This window comes from Balaenoptera physalus, assembly GCF_965194825.1.
Source record: "Balaenoptera physalus genome assembly, chromosome: 8".
Taxonomy (NCBI): domain Eukaryota; kingdom Metazoa; phylum Chordata; class Mammalia; order Artiodactyla; family Balaenopteridae; genus Balaenoptera; species Balaenoptera physalus.
In genome coordinates this window covers 101,181,653-101,198,964 of record NC_138887.1, presented here as the reverse complement: position 1 = coordinate 101,198,964, position 17,312 = coordinate 101,181,653, and the positions used below count along the sequence as shown (strand labels likewise).

The window sequence follows — 17,312 nt, the reverse complement described above, 5'->3', positions numbered from 1 at the left end:
GTTTAAAAGAAAGGCTGCAGAAGGTGGGAAGATGTAAATGTGTAGAAAAAGACGAAGAAGAGTCGGGTGAAAGAGAAAGGAGAGAGGGACGGGGGCTGATTGGCCCCCTTCTCCCCGTGCTCCAACCACTGACGCTGTCAGCTCATTTGAGCCGCTGTTCCTACACACTAGTAGGTTCAGAGCAGGACTGACAACCCTGGTCTCTACCGCTGTCTGTGGCTAATTCGAATCAGACAAGAGTCAGACCTCTGAGAAGAAAATTATAGAAACAAAATATTTATTATTTTTCCAGAAAAAGATGCGGAAAGGAAACTGTGCCCAAAAGAGGGACACATAAGCAAATTCTGTGCTTTTTGCCATGTCTTCTCTAAATAACAGATCCCCTTTGGTAAAAGAAAACAACTCACGCAAGCTAGAACTGCCTTTGGAGAGCGAGGTTTAATTCTGACCCAGACTTATAATAATTTTTTACAGTCCTATCAATTCCACCACCATGTGGGAATTACTCGGACTTTTTTTCCCCCTCTTAACTACTGGAAAACCAAAGTGGCTCACCATACCCGGGTTTAGCTGAGGAAGTAAAATGCATTTAGCATTAACTACCACTGAAAAGCACACTTAGCTTGCATCTCAAATTGTCTTCAGTAAAGTCTATTTTGCTTGCAACAGTGGTATTATCCTGATTTCTCTTCCCCAAGTTCTGTCCTCTGTAGTAGAGAGAAGCTGGGAAACGCTCTGGCTTAAGTCTTGTTTTCCCCCTTCTTTGACTTGGTAGCGCCTGGCCAGCGGAAGCCGCGCAGGTGCAGGCAGCCGGCGACGTTGTGGACGATGTAGTAGAGGTTCAGCATCGCGGCGGGGCTGAAGATGTCCACTTCCGGTTTCTTCTGCTTTTTCCCATGGGACTTGCCTCGGCCTTTTCTTTTCCCTTTACCTGGCTTTCAAAGACAGGTATATATACGGGGCAAAAATTAGTTTTTATATCATTGACATTATATAATTTTCAACATTTCCTACCGAACTTAAGAAAAAAAATTCCTAAAAGGAAAAAACTGTGACAACAACAAAAACTTGCATGGAGTGGGAAGAGAAGTCATATGCAGTCTGATTCAACAAATGCCTATCAAGACCCCCAGTTTAAAAGAGATCCAACCTGATTCAAGCGCCCAGAGACTGGGAGAGCAAGGCGGAGAAACTGAGGTACGACCCAACACCTAGACATTGTGGGCTGTGTCATTCAACGAGAGGGTGAACTATAATGAGGTGACCCAGGGCGAGGAGAGAAGGCGAAGGGACAGAGGGCTCCGAGGGGAATCAGTGTACAGGGAAGGGAAGGCTGGTGCCAAGGGTAATTCTCATGGTTCACGGCTCCCCAACTCTCACACACCTCCCCAAAGGAGACACTCTTTTAGCAGAGAAGCAGCATTCTCCTGTTTCTTTTCTTTCAAAAACAAAACAAAACAAAACAAAAACTAAACCCCCCACCGCCAAGAAAACTAAAAAAAAAAAAAAGACCCAACCTAATGCAACTAATGTGTGGACTCTGCATTTTGATTAGAACAAACAAGCCATAAAAAGACATTTTTTTAGGCAATTGAGGACATTTGACAATATCGAGTAATTGTTAATTCTATTAGGTCTGACAATGGCATTGGGTCATGGAAGAAAATGTTCCCACATTTCAGAGATGCACATTAAAATCTGTAGGAATGAAATGAAAGAAGGCCTGAGATTTGCTTTAAAATACTGCACCTTTCTCCTCCCCCCTCCCCCCTCCCCCCCAAGTAAAGTATAGATGAAGCAAAGGTGGCAAAATGCTTATAATTTCTGAATCTGAGATACGGCTATATAGGGATTCATTTTAGTATTCTATTTTTGTGCATGTTTGGAAATTTTCCTAATAAAAATTAAATTAAAACAGATAATTAGGATCAAATACATATTTTGGCATTTGTTATGCGAGAGTCTCTACCTCATTAAACAGTCACGAGGATTAAGTGAGACACGAACATAAGGCACTTAGCCAGTGTCTGACACGAAGAAAGCACTCAGTGAAGGATGTTGCCATCACCTTTATCACTGCTAATCCTCAGAGCTGTGTTTCAAGGGAGGGAGGTATCATTTCCGTCTTAAAAATGGAAATGCAGAGGCTCCGCAAGGTCACAGTGCAAACCAGGCTCGGGGGCTGTGCTCTGGCCACAAGCACACTGCCAGGTTAATGCCCTCCCGGCAAAGGAATGGCTACCATCCTAACCTGGGAATAAACTATCTCCAAAGTTTTGCTAGAGCTGCACAAAGCTGAATGGAATTCTCTATGTCCTATGACCCACCCATACAGAAAATAAATGATGGGAATGCATTATTGAAAAAGTGTCTCTTCTAGGCAAGGGAAAGGAGGAGTGTATAAGTTATCAAGAGTGCCTGCAAGGGCTAAATGTTTGTGTAAAATAGATGTCCTGTTCATAGCATCTCACTTTTAAAATATCCCAAGTTAAACAAAGAGAAACATAGTCAATGTGTCAAAAACACTAAAATACATTTTGTGAAATGAAATGGAGGACATTCCTAGATACAAAACCCAGAAATGAAGATGAGATATATCTTGCAACACAGTGGCCCAGCTTCTGTGAGGAAATCCAAATGAAGAGAAACAATATGGAGTCCCATATGATAACTACATCTCCTGATAAAGCATCACCTTGGGGTGTGGGATGTGCACTGCCATAAGCTCTTAAAGATTTTGAGTCTTGCCTTCCTTTCTGATTTTATACTTTTTTGCATGTCAAACACGCTTGATTTACCTGGAATAAGTGCCCCCAAAAATGTATGTGTTTTAATCTCTAAAATGGTTTGAGAACTAAGATTCACACCAAAGTTTGACATTTTTATTCAAATTTCTTTTTTTGTAGATGATTCTAAAATTCATATGGAAATGCAAAGAACTCTGAAAAAGAAGAACAAATTTGAAGGACTAATACTACCTTATTTCTAGAATTATTATAAAGTTTCAGGATGCAGACAGTATGGTATTGGTATTAAGATTAATAGACTAAAGAGTCCAGAAATAGATCAACACATACACAAACAATTGATTCAACTGATTTTCAACAAAAGTGCCAAAGCAATTCAGCAGAACAAGGATAATCTTTTCAATAAATGGTGCTGGAACAATGAATATCTGTTTGCAAAAAAATGAACTTCGATCCATATTTGCACCATATGCATAAATTAACTCAAATGGCTCATAGACCTAAATATAAAACCCAAAAATATAAAACTTATAGAAGAAAATATAGAAAAAAACCTGTGTGACCTTGGGTTAGGCAAAGATTTCCTGGGTATGATATCCAAATTGATGTCTGTGAAAGAACAAATTGATAAATTCAACATCAAAATTAAAACTTGTGCTCTTCAAAATATATAGTTAGGAGAATGATAAACAAAGCCACAGATTGGGAGAAAATATCTGCAAATCATAAGTCTTGAATGTGGTGATGGCTTAATGAGTGTATGCCTATGCCAAACTGAAACTGTACATTTTAAATATGCACAATCTATTGTACATCAATTATACCTCAATAAGTCTGTTAGGAAATTATTGTAAGGGAGTGAAATTTTTCAGTTTCTGAGCTGGTTGGGTTGGTTGAATACAACTCCATGGCTCTTGACTATTCCTGGGCTCAGAACACAGAGCTCCTGACTTAAAACTCTCCAAACTCCTTAATGAAGACCATTCCTTCTTTCTAGTTCCCAAACTCGCCAAGCTCTTCCCTGATCCCTCCTCTTCCTGCAGATCTTCACAGAGGGCATAATTTGTTTCTTATCTTTGTGCTAGCCTCTGCTCAAATACCACCTCTTCAGAAAAACCTCTCAGACATCATGCCTCTATTTGATCTATAGTTAGGGTGACCATATAATTTATTGCCCAAAACAAGACACTTCAACAAGCATTAACTGGCACTGTCCCAGGCAAAGCGGGAGGAGGTACAGATGGCCTCTTAAAAACCCTCCCAGGGCTTCCCTGGTGGCGCAGTGGTTAAGAATCCGCCTGCCAATGCAGGGACACGGGTTCAAGCCCTGGTCTGGGAAGATCCCACATGCCACAGAGCAACCAAACCTGTGCGCCACAACTACTGAAGCCTGTGCACCCTAGAGCCCGTGCTCCGCAGCAAGAGAAGCCACCGCAATGAGAAGCTTGCACACCGCAACGAAGAGTAGCCCCCGCTCGCCGCAACTAGAGAGCCCGCGCGCAGCAACAAAGACCCAATGCAGCCAAAAATAAATAAATTTAAAACAAAACAAAAAAATCCCTCCCAGCAGTGTCACTTTCTATCTCCTTACCCTAAGCACTCACTATTTAATAATATTTTTTTGTTTGTGTATTTATTGTATGTTTCCCTAACCAGAGGTTTTGTCTGTGAGTTCACTGAACTTTCAGGACCTAGAACAATGTCTGGCATATTGTAGGGATGAATAAAATATGCTGAGTGAATAAAATGCAACTCAGTGAAAGCAAATGTAGATTTCTCCTTCTCTGGATTTTAAGATGCCGCCTTCATTCATTCAACAAATTTTTAACAAATACTTCCTGTACATGAGGCCTCAAGTTAGATGGAGAGCAAAGTAGATCTGGGCTCCCGCCTTCAAGAAACTTACAGTCCAGTGAGGCGGAAAATCACAAACACATTTAGTCACCAACTATGCTGTGAAGGAAGTCCAGGGTACATGGCATTATGATGACATGGGATGGGCAGGGAGTGACCTCGTCTGGGACATGAAGGAAGAAGGATTCCTGAAGAATGGCCTATGGGCTGAGGGGTAGGGAATTCCCAGGCAGAGCAAACAACCTTTCAAGTCAAAGGGACCAAAAAAGAAAAGGTCAATGTGACTGCCCTGTAAGCAACAACCATGGGGGCAGTGAGAGGAGTTGAGGCTGGAAAAGTAGGCAGCATACAGCTCTGGCCTGTAGGCCTTGCAAGCTAAGGTTTGACCTTTATCCAAGGAGCAGTGAGAAGCCATCAGCTTAAATGGCTTTACTTATTAAACCATTCTGCTTCAGTTTCCTGGCCTCTGAAAGAAAATGGCAGTGTCAACCACGTGAAGTAACCAGGGAATAGCTCTCAATTTAAATCAAGAGATATTTATTTAGTGCTTTTACACACAACACACTGGAAGAAACACAGGTTTACCAAACACATTTTTATACTACAGTCTAATGGGGGTGAGGAGTAAGACTTTCCAAGAAACAGGCAAAGCACAGTAAGTGAGGTGCAGAAGGCTGTGGGTGCCTAGGAAGCAACAGGGGAGCAGGAGGTATTTCAGAGGTGGGTCTGTCTTTAAGTAGATTGATCATTTGAGGTGGGGAAGGTGCAGAAGACTTCCAGAAGAATGTGGGTCTATGTGGGATGTCATTTTGTTTTTGTTTTTTAAAGCAGAGAAGAATATGGTAAATAAAGCTCAAGAGGTTGAGGCCCCCTTACCAAGGGCTCCCAGCGCCAAGCTCAAGCAGAGCAGTGCCTAGTTCAGCAGACAGTGGAAGTCCCTGAGGACCTGGTCACAGCCATTATGGGATGATCAAACTGGCAGGGAAGGACAGAGGAGATGGACAGCCCCTGAACAGTGATAGGGGGCTACTGCCAGAACCAGGCAGGTGGTAGTAAGGAGGGTCTGACCAACAGTGGCAGGCAGGTCACAAGAGACTGGATGAGGACTTGGGAAAAGGAATGCTTTCGAGTTTGCGGCCAGGAGAATGAACGTGCCATTGGGAAGTGCAGAGATGGTAGTGGTTAAAAGAGCTGGATTTTGAACACAGTTTGAAAAGGCTCTCTGATGGAGAGATCCAGCAGGAAGTTGGAAATGAAGGTTTGGCGTCAGCGAGGTTTGGTTTAAGATGTAGCTCTGTCAGCCAACGACTTGGGGTTCAGATGGAAGTAAGGATGTTGCAAGATTTCCTGGGCATAAACCCAAGAACTCCCTGCACAAAAGGTCTCCTTCCAAAGCCTTTCCTCAAACTGAGGTTGGAAAGAAAAATCACTCTCTACAGCGGGCACTCCGAGTCCCACCAAGGCTCATTTTCTAATTCCGTAATCCACCGACAGGAATCCCACCTGGGACCCTAGCGGGGGCAGCAGAAGCTAGATGCCTGGCCAGTCGCCGTTGGCACATACTGGCGCCCTGGGCATTTTCTGGGTGTGAAAATTGCTCAACAGAACCAAGGGACTGCAGCCAACCAACTCACACACACACACACACAAAGGGCTCAGCCTGATTCTGCGGTTGCTGTCCCCTTCGGCGGGCGCAGACCACCTAGCAAACCCCTCTCCCACCTCATCTTGACCCAAAGCATTCAGATCACTGGATTGGACACTACCAACAACGCGAGGAGATAAAGGCACCAATCTCGTGGCGAGGGCAAATCTTAGTAAAGCGTGCCTCTCCGAGGCAAACGGTATTAAACTAATTTAACAAGAGCCTGGGAACCTCTTACACTTAAATAAGACGTGATTACCATGGTAATGCTTTCTCAGTTGAGCCGGTGAGTGTGGCATGGGTTCCTAATCCTGAAAGATACCCCAGTTCTCCGCGTCGCTTGGGGGCGGCGCCCCCGCGCCCATTCCTGCGGCTCACGGGACTGCCACCTCCGCTCTCGCCCCCGAACCGCCGCAGGCCCGGGACCTCGCCACGCTTCTCAGGAGCCCGCGCCCGCCGCGCGGCGCGAGGAGGCCGAGGCGCTCAGGGGAGCCCGGCGGGGTGAGGGGGCCGTCAGCCACTGGGCCGCCGCCACTACACGCTGGGGCACCCACCGCAACGAGGTTGCGGGCTGCGCGTCTCGGACGAGCGCGCCTCGGGCGGGCTGGGGCGCCGTGCTCGCGGGTGCCGGCGGGCGGTGAGCACACACGCCGGGCGGCGCGCGCCGCGGGGGGGCGGGGCCGCTCAGTGTTTACCTGTTGCCAGGACACCGGGGCCTGGCGCTCAGCCGTTGGACGGAGCCCGGCCCGCCCAGCCCGCCCGCCCGCCCGCAACCGCCTTCGTGATAGCGGCCGCCGTCCCCTGCTGGCCGCGCCGCTCTGGCTGGGCCATTTCACCTCGCGCAACTGCGGGTAAGGTTGAGAACGCCCGGAACCCGGGCTCCGCGCGGGGGAGGCTGTCTTTGGGCGACCGAGGAGGGCGCAGGCGAGCTCCTGGCCAAACCCGAACGGGCAGGCGATGCTCCGCGTGTACCGTACTGGCCTTGGAGTGGGCGGACTCGGCTGTGCGTGCGAGCTAGGTCACTCACTGGCTGACGTTGGAGAAGTTATCGAAGACTCCATGACCTTTTTTGGAAAATGAGATAAAGCCTTTGAGGATTGAAATGAAAATAACATGGGGAAATGTTTGTAAAAGAGCCTGTAATAATACAAACATTACAAAATGTTTTTTAAAAGCGCCTGAAAAAAGTTCTTATACCCGTCGTGGGATTACGCAAGGATACAGTAGATTCAGTTATGCTTCCAACCTTGAGTTCATCCTGACATCCTCCTCCCCTCAGGAGAATACACAGTTTAGGAGCTGGACCCTCATTCATTTTAATGACTCATTTCTTTTTATTCAAGTTATTAGGCATCTATCATGTGCCTGACACTCAGTTTTGGGCCCTGGGAATTCAGCCCCGAATGCAGAAAAGTTCTTTTTTTGGGGGGGGGGGTGTCAAATGGGGGACGTGGCAGACATTAAAAATGATAGGTGCAACAGGATGTATTACATTTGGTGTATTAAATTGATACGATGATAGCTGACTACTCTTTTAGACTGGTGAATGGGGAAGGTCTCTCTGGGGTTTAACTGAGATTTGGGTGATAAGGAGGAGTCAGCTATGCCAAGGTCAGGGGACAGGACATTGCAGGCCCAGGGCAGGAGGAGGAGACTGGACCCAGAAGCAGGGGTGGGGTCCTGAAAGGCTCTGCAACCAAGGGTAAGGTGTTTTTTTGTTTTCCTTCTTTTGATTGATGACCTCACTTCCAAAGGGGAGTATTTGTGTACCAGGTTCTCATGCATTTGCTTTCTCTAATCATCAACAAAGCAAACCCAAGTTCCAATGACTTTTAATTTGTCTGGTAGTTTTTTTGAGTACATAGGCCCTTGATATGGCAAATTCTCCTGCCTTCTGCCTGTGCTTTCTCCTCTGCTGGCACCTTACTCCCTGGGTAGGGGTGGCTCACACTCCCTGTGTACACTTCTTTGGGTCGTCACAACTCTCTCAGGTTAACCCCTATCGGGCTCACTCCCAAATCTGTTCTAGTCCTACTTTTCCTGAGTTCCAGATTGGAGGTCTGAAAAAAAAGATAGAAAGCACAAGAAAGCATGATTTGTCGGTGGACAGGTGAAACATAAAATGAACGGTCTAGTGACAATTGGTACAACTTCAATGGCAGCACCATCTTCCATTGACCAAATGGGTCGTCAGCCTTTGCACTGGAGAAAGCCTTAGCATTGACCTGAAGGGAGGTGAGGAGGACTGCTGGGGGGTGGGGCTGAAAGGCAGACTTCCTTATAACAAAGAACGCAGGTTACTGTTAGAATCAAAGGAAAATGTCATTGACAACATAAGCATTTTTCTTAAACACCAGTCCACTTAAGAACCTCTTAATGTTTAGCACTTAAGATCTGTTTATTCTACAAGAACCGAACAAATCTTCCTGTATAAATTGGAAGATGATGTTAAATTTAGATAACTATTCAAACTCACATTGGAAAAGTACTAGTTAATTTTATGTTTATGAGTACACATCCTTATGTCTTCTTTATAAATAGTAACATTAACTGTGCTGCTCTTTAAAAAAAAAAAATTACCAGAATTAAAGTACACATTCTTAGAATATTCAAACTTAGAATATTCTATCACTATCTTTCTTAAAAGTTACATTTAAAAATTCCTATTTCTTCCTCTCTACTCTGGTGGTCTCTCTTCCTCCCTCCCTTCCTCCTTCCCTTCCTTCTCTTTTTCTTTTTATCTCATTAAGTTCAACAGTATAGCACTGTTCACTTCACCCACTATAGCCCTAATTTTGAAGAGGAGGTTACAGAAAAAATAAAATGTTCTTTGTAGATAATCTCTGGTCAGTTACTAGGGTCCCAGCAATGAGAACCTTGGGGTACAGTAAGACCAGGCGCGGCAGACTCAGGAAACTATCTAGAGCAGGGGTTGGCAAACTCAGTAAATATTTTAGGCTTTTCAGTTCTCATGTCCTCTTTTTTCCAACTACTCTGCTGATGTAGAATGAAAGCATTTATAGACAACACGTAAACAAATGAGTGTGGCTGTGTTGCAATAAAACTATTATGGAAACTAAAATCTGAATTTCATAGAATTTTCATGTGTCATAAAGTATTTTTCGTCTATGGATTTTTCCCCTCAACCATTTAAGAATGTAATAAAAAACCATTCTTAGGGCTTCCCTGGTGGCGCAGTGGTTGAGAGTCTGCCTGCCAATGCAGGGGACACGGGTTCGAGCCCTGGTCTGGGAAGATCCCACATGCAGTGGAGCAGCTAGGCCCGTGAGCCACAACTACTGAGCCTGCGCGTCTGGAGCCTGTGCTCCGCAACAAGAGAGGCCGCGATAGTGAGAGGCCCGCGCACCGCGATGAAGAGTGGCCCCCGCTTGCCGCAACTGGAGAAAGCCCTCGCACAGAAACGAAGACCCAACACAGCCATAAATAAAAATAAATAAATAAATAAATAAAAAACAAAAACCATTCTTAGCTCACAGGCTGTATAAAAATGTTGGTGGGCCAGTTTTGGCCCATGGGCTATAGTTTGCTGATCCCTGAGCTAGAGAATTTAAATGCTATTTATTATTCTTGCTGGGGGATTCTTTAATAGGGAGGGGAATGAGGTGGAAATAACCAGCAATTTTTGAACACTCATGTTTAACAAGCATTATTCTAAGCACTATTATATTGACACATTTAATCCTTACAACTCTAGAAAGTAGGTAGTGTTATTATCCCCACTTATAGATGGGGAATCTGAGACATAGAGAGATGAAATAACTAGTCAGTTATCACACAGCTAATGGAGGCAGGGCCTGGGTATAATAACTCACCAAGTTGGGTCCAGCACTGTCAATCTGAGCCCTTATGCTGTACGGCCTTTCTGGGTAAAACATCTCACATCTTCCAGCAAAGACATATTTTCACAGGCATCCACATGGAGAATCTTTGTCCTGACAGCTCCATTAAGCATTTGAACAAAAAGTTACAGAATGTTCAAAGTAATGTTTCCATTTGGAGGCAAGGGGACAGATGGCGCTATCTTATTTAGTAAGAAAGTCACAGTCACCAAAGGTGTTTGAGCAGAGGTGGGATGACTTTTGTACTCTTGCAGTTCCTTTGAAAGACTTTTTCTTTTCTATAAAAGTAAAAATTTAAAATTCTTCCTTTTTGAAATTTAAATCTGGCTAATTACTGAAGGAGCAAATAGGCTGAACATCTCCCCATGGCCCACTCAGGCCCAATCTCATTCCATTTACAGGATCTGGGGGTGTCTGAATGGCCAGAAAAACTGCTTGTAGGAAATTACATTTCAGATTGCTTTGGCCTATTGCTATGAGAACTGAGTGAATCTCCCTTCACCTCATCCGCCACCACAACATACACACATGCACACGCACACACACACACCCTATTCTTCCCATCTATACCCTTTCGTATAACATTTCTTCCTAGCTAGAAAATGTCTGACAGTGTTAGGGAAGAATTATTTTATTTAATTATTTGATATATTAAATTTATAGTCATATAAGAGAATGTTGATATAGAAAAATAGATCTCCAGGATAAATGATAAGAGCAAGAATAGAACAGTACATTGTGCTCCTAATTGTAAAAAAAAATGTCAATGAGGAGGAGATGGGTATTATCATGGGAATTTTCTGAAAGAATAAAAAATAGAAAAAAATATTGGCAGTGATTACTTCTGGGGAACAAGACAAGAGATCTGGGTTGGGAGATTACATTTTTCTTTGTGTACTTTGAAAATCATTTGCATTTTTTGCATGTATCTTAACAAAAATACCAATACATAAATGTATTCTTCAGTTTTACACATGTTCCCTCATGTCATATCCTCTACCCAAGCCTAAAACTCTTTCTTTACTTGAATCTCCTTTGACTACATCAATAGCTACAAGTATTTTCTAGATAAAAATAACTTCCCTGGGTCTTGCCTTAAACCTCTAATACTGATAAGAGTAAATAAATCAATATTGCTATTTGTTAGTGTCTGATGAGTTTTAGTGGGTTGAATGGTGGCCCTCCAAAAGGTATGTCCATGTCCTCATCCCTGAAACCTGTGAATATGGCAAAAGATAAAGATATTTAGATTGCTTCCCTGGTGGTGCAGTGGTTGGGAATCCGCCTGCCAATGCAGGGGACGCAGGTTCGAGCCCTGGTCCGGGAAGATCCCACATGCCGTGGAGCAACTGAGCCCACGTGCCACAGCCGCTGAGCCTGCACTCTGGAGCCCACGAGCCACAACTACTGAGCCCACGGTCCTAGAGCCCGTGCTCCACAACGGGAGAGGCCACAGCAGTGAGAAGCCCTTGCACCGCAACGAAGAGTAGCCCCCACTCACCGCAACTAGAGAAAGCCCGTGCGCAGCAACTAAGACCCTATGCAGCCAAAAAATAATAATTAATTAAAAAAAAAAGTTAAGGATATTTAGGTGGTTACAGAGCTCATCAATTATAGCATCCAATGAGATCAAAGTCGTGAGTTTCATTGTTGTATGAACAAGTGTCATTTTTGTTCCAAAAACACAGGTGAACTTTTTTTTGCAGGGGCGGTGCTGCACAGCTTGTGGTGTCTTAGTTCCCCAACCAGGGATTGAACCCAGGCCCCGGCAGTGAAAGCACCGAGTCCTAACCACTGGACCGCCAGGGAATTTCCCCACAGGTGCATTCTTAATCTCAGCTAGTTTTACTGTAAATATGGGTCATCTTAAGAAGGACTAGAGGAATGAATTCTAACTTACCACTACTTGGGGGAAAAACAGAAACCATCAACACACTTGTCTTTATATAACAATGATTAATAATTGTTAGGTGGAAGAGCTGGGGATCTATGGGCAAGGAAGGTCAAGAAAGCCACACTGCAAGTATCAGCATAAAGCACTGAAATGAGTCTTTTCAAATATTCACTGGAAAGCTGTTGATATTCTCAAGAAGAATCTCTAGGGAGTTCCCTGGTGGCATAGTGGTTAGGGTTCCGGGCTTTCACTGCCCTGGCCTGGTTCAGTCCCTGGTGGGGGAACTGAGATCCTGCAAGCTGTGCAGTGTGGCCAAAAAAAAAAAAAAAAAAAAAAAAAAAAAAAATGGAATCTCTCAGATAGTCCCACCACCAATCTCAAGAACTCCCTGGGAAGCTGCTCTGACTCACTGTCTACCCATATGTCTGGTGGCAACTTGCCTCCCTATGGGTAGTATGCTTCTCTGGACCAATGCTAGGCTCACCTGTGTGAATTGCTTTTTGCCAGTGGACTATGAGCAATTTAACTTGTGCCACATCCAAGCAGGAGCTTTATTTATTTATTTATTCTTCTGTGAGTAGTGTTTGTTCAGTTGGAATTTCTTCTTTTTTTTAAAAATATTTATTTATTGGCTGCGTCAGGTCTTAGTTGCGGTACGCAGGCTCCAGAGTGTGTGGGCTCTGTAGTTGCAGCACGCCGGCTTAGTTGCCCCGCAGATTGTGGGATCTTAGTTCCCCAACCAGGGATCGAACCTGAGTCCCCTGCATTACAAGATGGATTCTTAACCACTGGACCACCGGGGAAGTCCCCAAGCAGGAGCTTTAAATGTGTTTTCGTGGTATGGTTTGGTCTTTTGCTCCTGCCCTTTACTATGAGAACAGTATGTCCCAGGTAAGGGCTATTCCATCAGCCTATTGCCAGAATGAGACAACATACAGAGCAGAGCTAATCTAGCAAGTCAATTGAGTTGAGTAGAGCTGCAGCTGCTTGCCAGAACCAAGAACAAGAGAAAAAGGTTTGTCATAAGTCACTGAGATTTTGCAGTTGTTTATATCAGTCTAGCCCCAGGGAATACTAATACAAGATTTTATATATTCGTCTCTTTAATTATACCCTTCCTTTCTAGATATAATGTCTTTAAGATTCTCTTGTGTTGAAGAAGTTAAAGACCAAATTTCTAACTCCAGTTCAATTCTTTTTATTAAAGTGCTTCAGTAGAGAAACAGTGTTATCAACAATCAACACAAACTTTACTGAAATATTCACAAATAAAAATCTTCTACTTTATAAATCACTCAAATAATGTTCTTCTATGTTGTAACAGTAATCACCATTGGAGGTTGGTTACTCTGATTTATTCCTAACCACACACATGTATTCTCAAATTGGGAGATTCAAATCAGTTACTGTAACATATGGGGCTGGCTATCAGTACCTGAATGCTAGTCCCAGAAAGTCAGTAGAAAAATGATGTGATTTGAAACTAATCATTTATCCTTGGTGCCTCAGTTTTTCCATCTGCACTGAGAATTAATTTTCCCTTAGAGAAGATTTATTAAAAAATATGAAATGTTAAAGCTTAGCATACATCTATGCCTTGGAAAGAATTCACGTGCATATTTTTAAGAGGATAACTTATCTGTTCTTGATTAAATTAAATACTATATACTATTTATTCAAAATAAATAGACTGATAATTGTTCTTTCCTTGAAAGTTGTCTTTTCACTTAAATCACATTAAAATCATAGGTTAATAGGGTTCAATAGGGTTCAATAATGATATACTGAGTAAATTATTTTAATTGCAATGAGGACTGCTGTCCTACTCAGACAAAATTTACAGACTATTTTAAGTTTCATCCATTACATACTTACATTCTTCATGACCTCACCATAAAAACAGAAATCCTGCAACCCATAAAGCACAAAGAGGTGAAATTCAAGCTATAATCAGAATTTTGGTATAGTTCCTTTGGAAATCATTAGCAATCTATCATGACTTCAGAAGAGACTGTGGTTGACAAAGGATGGAATAAATAAGCTCATTTTGACTAGACCTCCTGGCACAATTAAAGTGGCCTGGTGCTATCATAAAAAAGATTCAGTTGTGTCCATGTTGCAGGGTGGGGGCATTTAAAGTAAAAAAGCTTGAAAGTATAGATGCCATAATTTTGAGGACAGAAGAGAAATAAGATGATCCTGATTGAATCAAAAACTTTTCTAAAAACCATGTTTCGGTTGGGAAGACTGTGATTCTGCTGTAAAAGGGAGAAGTTTAAAGAGGTTGGTACATCAACCCTTATATTTTCAAAGAAATGTGTAATACTTCTAGGTAGAAACAGTATTGCTAAATACCCACAGGACACTTTGAAACTGCTAGCAGTAGAAAGGGAAAAAAAATCATTAATCAACATAGGAGAAAAAGAAAAATTAACCTGTGATGCTCTTGCTGTTCTATTCAATTAAAAAATAAATCGATCATGAGCACAAATGGACATGCCATCTCAATTTATAAAACCTCCTGTAAATAACTTGTCATTTAAAAATGAATTGGATGAAAAGAATAATTTTCTGCAATGTACTCAAGTCATTTTAAGACTGAAATAGTTTCAGGAAAACATGAAACATCCTTAGAGGAGGCCTGTTTCGTACTGGTTGTGGCAGAGCACTCCATGCCCTATACAGAGTACACAAGGAAATACTTTTCACACTGAACATGGATCTCTTAATAAAGAAAAAACACTACACAATATACCTTTCTATAACATGCAGTATTTAGGTAATAGTAAATCATCATCCTTCACAAAGAAGATGCAGTTGCTCTAAAAATCATCTCTGAGCTAATGATTTTAGAAAGAGGTGAGTGTCAGAATTTTAAATTTAAAATACAGACTTAATTTCAAAGTTGGGTTTGCCAAACCTCTGGTAATCCAGGGTGAGCAAGAAGGAAATGATCTCCCTGTTTTATGACCTGCACTTCCCATTACCTATGATGAATGCCATGAGTCAAATGCCATAGTAAACTTCTCACTTTTGGAGCCAGCAAAGGCTAGCCTGGTTCTAGGCAAGACTAAAGCAGGGAGTAGTCCCACAAAAGAGCCTGTCCAGGACTGATCCAGCAGGAGATTTCAAGGGCAACTGGGCACCCAAATGACCCCAGGGCAATTAGCTCAATTTGTTATCACTCAGGATCCCAGCCTTGTATTATCTCCAGGCCTAACTGCCACCATAATAGTCCTGAACTACACTGGATGTCCTAAGGCTGGGTCACTGCTACCCTGGACAAGCACTCCTAGAGCTGGAAACAAAGGCTGAGTGGGCAGGGTAGGCAGAGCACCATTTATTGGAGCCAACCCCATCTATCAGATGCTTGTTGACAAGAGCTCAGTCAGTGATTCTGGAGCAGCTCCTCCCAACAGATGGGCTGTGAAAAAACCTCTCTCTCCAGCCAGAGCTCATATGAGTAGTGGAAATCCTCAGGCAGATCCAACCTCTGCCCCAGCACACTCTGCAAGCAGTTATCCACAGGTGAAAACTCAGAGTCCTGGGGTCTGTCATACCGGCGGCTGTTAAAAGCCTCAATGTTGGCCCTCAAGGTGCATTCTTCTGCTTGGAAGTCCCACGGCCTGGCATCGATGTCTGTGTTGGGAAGATTAGAAAGAAAAAGATGTATACACCTAAGGACACTGCTCCTGTTAGCACAGAGCATGGTCTATGGGATACCAACAATGCAACTGCTCAGAATTTCCTTTTTTGTAAAGAGCAATGTACAAAGTAAGTATATAACACGCTGCCAGTCAGGTTTAAAAAATATACACATGCCCACATACATGTGCTTATATATGCAGAGACTCTCTTTGGAAGAGTCTAGAAACTGGTTAACAGTGATTACCACTGAGAAGGAAATGAGGGCCCTGAGGGAGGTAGACTTCTTTTTATTGTATTTCCTTTCCATTATTTCACTTTCTTACTAGTTATATGTATTATATTTTCCAAAACAGCAACTCAGTTCCCTTTATTGAACTTTCCTTAGGAATGGGAGTTTCCCACTTGAACAAAATCACAGTTTTCAAGGAATGGTAAGAGGCAGGAAGGGGCACAACAAGGAGAATCAGAATGAACCAGTTACTGAAGACTTTCCTGATTCCATGGAACCTCCTCCAGCACACGAAAAATCTATATGCAGCTTATGTTAAGATAATGAGGTGGGGCTTCCCTGGTGGCGCAGTGGTTAAGAATCCACCTGCCAGTGCAGGGGACACGGGTTCAAGCCCTGGCCCGGGAAGATCCCACATGCAGAGCAACTAAGCTCGTGCACCACAACTACTGAGCCCGTGTGCCACAACTACTGAGCCCATGCGCCTAGAGCCCATGCTCTGCAACAAGAGAAGCCACCGCAATGAGAAGCCCACACACCACAACGAAGAGGAGCCCCCACTAGCCGCAACTAGAGCAAGCTCGCGCACAGCAACAAAGACCCAACGCAGCCAAAAAAAAAAAAAAAAAAAGCAAGCAGACAAATCCAGAAGGATTCTGCAGAACAACTGGCCTAGTTCTTCAGTTATGTCAGTGTTATGGGGGGGAAAAAGAACCCTGCTAGATTCAAAACAAATAAAAGGATATAACAATCAGATGAAATTTGTGGTCCTGGGTTGGATTATGACTTGGAAAAGAATAGCTTTAAAGAACATTTTGGGGCAACTGGGAAATTCTGAACATGAACTTGATTATTAGATAAAACGAAAATGTACTGATATAGAAAGGTAGAAATAATGTTAACTAAAAAGAATATTATACACAACACTGTAAAGCAACTATATTCCAATAAAAATTAATTTATAAAAGAGAAGATTATAAAATAGCATACACAATTTGCTTTCATTTAAACAAAATGTAGGGCTTCCCTGGTGGCGCAGTGGTTAAGAATCTGCCTGCCAATGCAGGGGACACAGGTTCGAGCCCTGGTCTGGGAAGATCCAACATGCCGCAGAGCAACTAAGCCCGTGTGCCACAACTATTGAGTCTGTGCTCTAGAGCCTGTGAGCCACAACTACTGAGCCCACATGCCACAACTACTGAAGCCCACGCGCCTATAGCCTGTGCTCCACAACAAGAGAAGCCACCACAATGAGAAGCCCACACACCACAACGAAGAGTAGCCCCCGCTCGCCACAACTAGAGAAAGCCCGCGTGCAGCACGAAGACCCAATGCAACCAAAAATTATAATAATAATAAATAAATAAAATGCATGTGTATATGTAGAGGAAAAAATCTGTATGAACATACAATAAGATTTTGGTGGCGATCTTTG

General features: G+C 43.2%; 2 protein-coding genes across 7 annotated transcripts in view; both read right to left on the bottom strand.

Moving 5' to 3' along the window:
• Positions 1-255: 255 nt before the first annotated feature.
• Positions 256-6,909, bottom strand: SMKR1 (small lysine rich protein 1). Its single transcript, XM_082473187.1, has 2 exons — positions 6,506-6,909; positions 256-935 (listed from the first exon to the last, which is right to left on the bottom strand). The coding sequence occupies exons 1-2, from the start codon at positions 6,506-6,508 to the stop codon at positions 741-743; spliced, it is 198 nt and encodes a 65-aa protein (XP_082329313.1). The 5' UTR covers positions 6,509-6,909; the 3' UTR covers positions 256-740.
• Positions 6,910-13,174: 6,265 nt separating this feature from the next.
• STRIP2 (striatin interacting protein 2) overlaps positions 13,175-17,312 on the bottom strand; it is a 44,326-nt gene continuing 40,188 nt past the window's right edge. For all 6 annotated transcript variants that reach the window (XM_082472914.1, XM_082472918.1, XM_082472915.1 and 3 more), the window contains one exon: positions 13,175-15,639. In XM_082472914.1, coding sequence (XP_082329040.1) covers positions 15,389-15,639 — 251 coding nt within the window. In that variant the 3' untranslated portion in view covers positions 13,175-15,388. The remainder of the gene's footprint in view (positions 15,640-17,312) is intronic.